At 41.9% G+C, this 8153-nt stretch overlaps 1 protein-coding gene across 18 annotated transcripts in view; it reads left to right on the forward strand.

Annotated features, from left to right (window-relative positions):
• Nucleotides 1-2253, forward strand: part of ptprfb (protein tyrosine phosphatase receptor type Fb) — a 206363-nt gene extending 204110 nt beyond the window's left edge. For all 18 annotated transcript variants that reach the window (XM_035421849.1, XM_035421854.1, XM_035421851.1 and 15 more), the window contains one exon: nt 410-2253. In XM_035421849.1, the coding sequence (XP_035277740.1) occupies nt 410-478 (69 nt within the window). In that variant the 3' untranslated portion in view covers nt 479-2253. The remainder of the gene's footprint in view (nt 1-409) is intronic.
• Nucleotides 2254-8153: the final 5900 nt, after the last annotated feature.

The following is an 8153-nucleotide window of genomic DNA, read 5'->3' on the forward strand; positions in this document are numbered from 1 at the left end:
AGGGCTGGTCAACCCTGGCCCTGGAGGTCTGCAAGGTCTGCTGCTTTCTGCTGAGCCACCCACCCACGCGCACTTCAGCCAAACACGTCTTCCAGTTCACAGACATGCAGATCAGATTCAGAAGTAGGAATGTCTTTGCAGTTGCATTAGCACGATAGCTGGCTGGGTAACTGGGTGGCTGAGCTCAGTTGCCAAATTTGTAGAAGAGGCTGGCGGCACGCGATTTGCTGAAGTGTGGGGGGGTGGGGAAGCCTCCCAGGCTGCAAGCTCAGAGTCGACCGTTAGAGCAAAAAAACTCTATTGGGCACACAAGCCCAATTTAGACCAATAGAATCAGGTGAGCCCAGTTAACTGTGTATTCCCAGTAGCGCTGGGTTTGTGACGGCCATGTTCTCCGTCTGTTTCCCAGGACCAGTACCAGCTGTGCTACAGGGCAGCGCTGGAGTACCTGGGGAGCTTCGATCACTATGCAACGTAACCGGTCCTGGACCCGCCCGCCAAACCCGCCAGGGGTGCCAAGTGTTCCTTCTGAGCCATGCCCGCCCATCTGATTGTGTACAGAGAGCTGCCAGAGAGGGGGATGATGGGAAGGCTGGCCCCGCCTTCAGTCGAGGCAGTCCGCCTGGACTGGCACACCCAGACCGCTTTTAACCCCCTGAGAAAGCCCCCCCCCCTCGCTTTCAGCCACACCCCTCCTTCTCCTTCCTACACTGCACACAGCATCCCTCATTGGCTGCTGTGTGCCACTGGTAGCACTAAAATATTACTGGCTTTTTTTTTACCCATATCATTATTATTATTATTTTATTATTATTACCATTATTAAAATAATATTATTATTATTATTATTTAGATTTTTTTATAATCATTTAACTTTTTTTAGTCTTAACAGCCTGGAAAATGGGTCTGTAAATTTTCTATAATTGTATTATTTTTGTTAATTTTTTTATTTTATTTTTTTGTATGTTATTTCTTGTTTATAGCACAAGGGGCGTGTGTTTTTAACATGTCTCTAGGTACTAATACTGGAGAACCTGGGTTCTCTGAGCTGCTGTCCGGTAATTTTTCACCATGATTTTGTTTTCTGCCATTTTTTGTTTTTTTTTGTCATGTGTCTAATCAGTCCTGCCCATCGGAATGGGGGATAACTCTTCTAGGCCTTTTCACTTCCTCTTTCTTCATAAAAGGAAATGAATCTCAGAAATTACATGATAATATATGACAGAGTTAAGAGGTACTATATGAAACCATTAGGTACGGGAAAAGTGAATGAACTAAAGAGACGAAATCAGCCGTGTACAGATTTTAGCTTTGTTTCTCAGTAGCTGATAACTATGATTTCAGAAGAAAACCTTCTCGCCCAAAGAGACTGATCGCTGTTGGGCAAACTGTGGCAGAAGGATCAGTTCCTTCTTGTTCCCCCGACACAGCCAATGACAGCCATCGTTCCCGAGACAACCAACCAACCAACCAACCAACCAACCCCTAATACCCTGCCTCCCCTCCCCCCACACAAACCACCCCCCGGTCTTTCCTGGTCACAAAGCATCACGTTTGTTGCTGGGAGAAACCGCACTGGCCACAACCACAACTGAGAAAGGGCATGACAAGGAGGCAGGGGCAACAGCTTCCACCTGACACCTGTACAGTAACCACCATCTTCCAGGGAGCAAGAGAATTCTTTTTTCCCCCTTGGACTGGCCTGCTATTATTTTTATAAATATATAAATATATATATACACATATACATTTGTCGCCACTCTGCGACAGCGTCAATTATTGTTAAATAACCCACAAATAATCCTGGATTTTCTTGACAAACCAACCATGGGGATAAGAACAAGAAAAGACTTGTCATTGAATATGTATTAATGGTACAATGTTATAACTACTGTATTATCATTGCACCCACTGAGACCCCGGGAGGACGGTCTCCTGCGATGGGGCGAGGCAGCACAAACCCGACGACGGAGGATTTTTACGTCGAATCGAAACGCGTCTCCTCGACGGCCAAAAATAACACAGGGAGAGAGAGAGAGAGAGAGAGAGAGAGAGAGAGAGCGAGGAGGATTTGGTCCGAGGGGCTGAAACGTCACTGAAGCGTTCATTTTTACCTTGTGTATGCATAGTGCTGTTGGGGTTCAATCTGTTGTATACACAGTCTGTTTTCTATTTGTTAATAATAAAAAAAGGAAAAAAAAGATGTCAGAAAACCTCCTTGATGTTAATAAAGTTGAATAATTGGGTTTTGTACAGCTGCGTTCGGCTCATTTCCATCTTGACTTGGGGTCCTGTGATCCACAGGTCACATGCTCATTTCCTGTCCTCGGTGTTCATTGTAGTTCTTCTGTCAGCCAATCTGATGGTTCTCCAGTTGTCCTGCAGTCAGCCAATGTTATGGTCTTCCAGTCAGCTTGCAGTCGTCAGCCAATCAGACGGTCTGGATGGAGAGCAAAGCTGCTGTCCAGCTGCCTTCAGGCCCTGGAACCCAGCGTAGAGGAGAAAGAGAGGTTGGGCCTATATTCATTAAAGGGTCTCAGAGCAGGACGTGCCCCATAGCTCATAATGGGCAAGGTTATTCTCAGGCATGTTGTGAACACGGGCTGGATCTATCGATCTGGGCACAGGAGGCGGTACAGTTTGTCTGCAGTGTCCGTCCCAGCCCCAGAGCTAAATGAACAGGTGCGGATTACTGCCAGTCCCTGCAACACCTTCATTTCACAGCTATTTACCAAGAACAGCGGTTTTTGTGTTAGACTTTCCCCTTGCTGGAAGAAAGATGCCCTTAAAAATAGAAATCGCTTCCTTGAACACAGACAGTGCCACTCACAGATGAAATGTTTCCAACTGAGAATGCACTGAATCCAGGATTTGATCAAATGCCACCTTGGAGAAGCATTTCTTTCAGGATTTTGTGAGGCAAACCTGAACCTCATGCACCTGACTTTGACCTGAGTTTCCATTCAGATTTTTACCAATTTACAATTTTTGTTATTAAATCAGGTTTTCTCACCCTGTCCGTGCCTTCTCTGCTGAAAACAAAAAAGTAACTTTGTGGTTGATATGGTACAGTTCCAAAACGCTACGATGGTTAACTTTTCAGCACTGCAGACACCAGCTCCTCTGTAACCTTCCTGATTTCTGAATAGACATTAGTGATATGGGCAGGTGACTGCATGCAGATTCAAGCTGTCTGTTGTGCATGTGCTCGCTCAGTGTGCGCTAATGCCAAACCGTAGCCTAGCTGAACTCATAGCAAAAACAGCACAGGCCCCCACGTGGGCTCATTTTGTCTGTTTCTCATGCTGGTGACCAGGAGAGTCTCTACCTCATGTCATCTTTGGAGGAAAAAGTGTCAATCATATACTCTGTGATGCAGGGATGTGCGGAGAGCTTTTGAGGGGCAGGTGCTCAAAGTGAGAAAAGAGCACATCCACAAAGACAAACGGCTTTACATACACCCAGCTGTTGTACAGGCTATATTTTAACAAAATTAATGAAATCAATTAACGTAGGCAGCAGTAATAATACAAATATTAATAAATATTAATTTGCATATCAAATCATCAAAGGGGCACCTTGGACACTAAAAGGTGTAGGTGCTTAGACGCCGCCCCCCCCCCACCCACCCATCTCTGCATGTGCCGGCTGTCATGTGGTCATGTGGGCAAAGAGTACCGCTTCAGAATGCGTCTTTACGCATCAGGAAGCATTCTCACACCGTAGCAGTCTCTAGCGAAACCAGCTGAAGTGGCCGTATTGGCTTTCCTCACCATGAACACCGAGAAGCCCAGGAAAAGCACGGCTTCAGTCCCCCCCCCCCCCCCCCCTCCCCCCCGCTGTGAGTTAAATTCCTGCTTTAAGGTGGCAAATCTATAAAATAATCATGATTTTTGCAAGACTTGGCAAAAACGCCCTGGCGGTACAGAGGGCCGTGGTATTCTTGGCCTCAGTATTTCAGGCTCCCCATAGTGCAATCTGATAAGAAAGGGTTGACACTAGCAACAAAATCTCATTTCTAAATCTTTTTCCCTCTGACAGTGCTCTGAGATCCTGGAACGGGCTGTATAACTAAGGTAGATTTTTTTCCCCCTCTTACAATAACAAGTCATGAACAGATTTTCTCCAAAAATAGTTACTGTTTAAATGTGACATGGACAAACTCATGTACACTGTAGCTACAGTCCTGCACCCCTGCAGTGTCACTCACCTGTGGATGTTTTCAATCATTGATCAAGATTTTCAGTTTGGGGTGTTTAGCTTTTAGTGACTAATTAATGGTAAACAAGAATCTTTAATGAAATCTTTATTTTACTCTATTTTTGACTATAAATATGCTGTTGCAATTTCAAAAATGCCTAGAAATTGATATTCAGAGGAATACGTGATTCTGGATTTGGCATTCAGCCTAATCCCCAAAATATGGACTTGAAACATCTTAACGTACAAAGACTTCTGATTTATCTGGAGAGAAGGCATCTGCTCTTCTCTCTGTCTAGCCTTCTGTCATTCTAAAAATACTCTAGTGTTGGATTAGCTGTAAATCAAATCTGTTGCACTGTATAATCAGTCATAGTAACCATAAAATTATTCTAGTTTTAAGGGTGTTTTTTCCATGCCCCTATTGCATATATATAACCTGTATTTCTTCAGTATATATTGAGCTGTATATATCAATTTATACCACTGCATATTTACTGAAGCAATGCAGTAAATATCCACATTGTACTACACTGCCTGCTGCAAATAGTGTGAGTAATGTTCACCTCAATTCACCTCAGGTATTTGATTGAAGGCCTTAATATACAGTGAGTGGAAGTTGAGTTACTTTCGATTCAGACTCTAAATTATCTAGTGCCACCTATAGGACCACAAACTTCAAGACCCCCCTACGGCCAGATTTTCCTGCCACTAATGTTGGCGATTGGCAACAAATAGAAGCATCACTGGCCACAAGCTTTAATGCTCACACAAATAAATTATAGTTTTAATGAATTAATTCTCCATAGCAGTAGAACTGCAGGATAGTAGATAAAGAAATCATAGTCATACTGGTTATTAGGGCAGGGAGCTTTTTCATACAGTCCCATCCAACATGCTGTCAAATGGCAACATGCACCATGTAGACACCTTGATTAATTATTGAGTTTGGTTTGAATTAAAAATCTATCAGTTTGCTTGTTCTGACTGATGATAGTATTGTTGTTATTAAATCTCCAAATATTGTACTGTAGTATGTGGTATTTCCACACAGAAGTGTAGTCCTGATACGTGTGAGTTCCAGAGGGCAAATATAACTATGCCCTGGCTGAAGGTGTATGACTGCCACTCTTGGAGCCTCCAAGCTACTTTCACTTTATTTCTGCTTTAAAAAGTTGTTATCCATCCTGTTACTGGACATGATGTTGTTTGAGAAAGTTTTCCTATTTGCAAAATGTCACAGTGTTCCTCAAATAATTCGATCAATATCCAAGTCATCAATAATACTTTGGAACCACAAATGTCAGGGACAGATTTGGACATACTCTGAAGTTTGTATTTAAGCCCACAAATATTGATGCCGTGGTAACTTTCTTTTCAGATACAGCCATTTTCTCCCACTTTGACTGGTGTAGATGCGCCACAGCAGTAGTACGGATGCAACGAGACAGCATGTGAATGCATCACATGTTTCTGAAAATTGAAGAGATGGTGAAAGTGGCAACAATGAGATTTGATTCTTTATTGTCTACACTGGCAGCAGCCTGCTGTGCCCTGGGGATCCTAGGCACACCAAGTTTTTGATTAGTACACCCAAAAATTGGATGTTCCTCCCCAGTTCGCCATGATCGCAATATCTCCTCCCACCCCCACCGATCCACAATCGCAATCTCACCCTGGTCCCCCTGAAAATTTCTCCACCTATGATTGGAACTGTGGAGCTGCTACTGGTTGTCTGTAACATCAGACACCATTGCAGGATATTTTTCCTTCTTCTTTTTTTTTTGGCTACATCAGCACTGGACTGCACAGGCAATTTTGTATTCTTGTATTTATTCCACTCTATTGCCTGCCATCCATGATGATGGCATTGGGATGTAATCCAGTGACTGGCTGTGTGCCCAGATATAATTGGTTGCAATTACAGAGTTGTACCCTTTTGGGGGCTGCCCCTAGAAAGCTTCTAAATCAAATCTGCTATGCTTTGAGCCTATTAGTATGTGCATGTCTCTAGTAGCATGCATAGTTCAATACAGGCAATCTGAAGATATAAAACAAAGCAGTTGCACAGCAATCATATTTCTCACATTTTCAAAGCAATTTTTCCCACAACAATACTTCATTCAAATCAGGGCACCTGGCTTTGAAGTGTGTAACTTTGAACAGATTAACTCTTTCAAAGAGCACTACAAGCAATTGATTCATAAGTGTATTGTGCTTCTTTGGATAAACTCTTGGAGATTCCTCTGTAGAGGATAAATAGTTGTCATGCTTTTTGAGGACTGTAGCTTTATCTGCAAAATATCATGGTGTTCCTCATATAATTTGATCAATATCCGAATCATCAATAATACTTTTTGAGGACAATAGCTTTACCTTTTCGTTGGTGTAGTTTGTTTGAGAGTGAGAAGTCTGAGGGTCAGGGTACAGGTGCAAGGCCGTTAGCTACTATGCGTATTGAGAGATTCTAACAGTATTATAGTCCATTGATGTGCACACCTTTGTTATAATTTCCTGTTTTTCACTGATCCAGTAGCTACATTGACGTTCACAGATTGTGAAACTGAAAATTCTGAGATGGCACTCAATAAAGTCTTATATCATAACAATTATCGACAGAACTGAAAGCTTGATTCTGTCTTTGCTTTTCCTATTAGTAGTTCTGCCAGCCTCAGTAAATTATTTTTATTCTTTTGATAAATATACTTGACTATTCTTCAATCTCACCACAGGGTGGTAGCAGAAGTCCAATGAATACGTTAACTTGGAGCCTTACCGCCGATTTCACTGTCTCTGCAATACACAAACAAAGCTATGACATACTGAAATGCAAAATTTAGGGTTCAGATTCTGTTAATCAACGTATATATGAATCTATACTCAATGGTAACAAAATGATACCAGATAGAATCTCATATAGTCTATGAAATAATAATATAATTCCCGCATTCATCTTATCTTTTTTTATCTTATTTTAACAATCTACACGTTTTGTAAGGATTGTTTCTTAAATAGCCAATCATAAATCCAAAATATTTGAATTTATAAACTGTCACAATTGACCTTTTAAAAAAGTATTAGGCTATATCATCCAGCGGAGGCACTGGATATGCTAGCCTACGATCCTGTGAAAGATGTCAACGTGAGGCAAAGCCTTTTATCACCGATCACATCAAGTCATAGACTATAAAAACATCTGGGAAAACATCATATTTCTTTTATTAATTGTTGTTGTATTACAGGAAATATTAATTATTGTTATATATTCTGTAATATGTGCAATAATCATCATTCTCATAATAATAAGCACGTATTAAATGTATTTGAGTGTCATGAAATGTACTCAAATACACGTAAGCCTAATGTAAAAATGTGTTACTATTATTTCGAGAAGATACTGGGACACGGGTGGGATAGTCCGCTCCAGGTCTTGGCCTGTATCACGAAGCAGGATCAATGAGTTCGCATGAGTAAAACCCGGACAGCCCTTTTTATTTTCAGTCCAGGTTCCAGATTTTTGATATGTTCCGGGTTTTACTCAGTGCGGATATCCAGTTGACTCAGTAATCCTGTTTTGCGTACAGGGCCCTTATGTCTTGATTTATAAACAAAACCAGCGCTTGCGCGAAGCCTTTTATCCGACAAACACTATACGTTATTAAAATCCCCGGGTTATCACAATTGGAGGTCAGTTTCACGTTCAGGCAAAATGGCTACAGTAGTATTTGCCTGCGTATGTGCCTAAATGCACGTACACATTCGAGTGACGCCGAGGCAAGCGAGAGGTTGTTACTCCGCCCAGGCTGTCCACTTTGCTACAGACGTTTAAAAATATAATCTATATATTTCGGAACATTTTTCTGAGAATATTTTATTTTTGATGTGAAACAAAGTTTTACGGAAATACTACGGCCAGGCACGTGTCGGGACCACGGCAGGAATATTTCACCTGC

This window comes from Anguilla anguilla, chromosome 6 (genome assembly GCF_013347855.1).
Source record: "Anguilla anguilla isolate fAngAng1 chromosome 6, fAngAng1.pri, whole genome shotgun sequence".
Classification (NCBI taxonomy): Eukaryota; Metazoa; Chordata; class Actinopteri; order Anguilliformes; family Anguillidae; genus Anguilla; species Anguilla anguilla.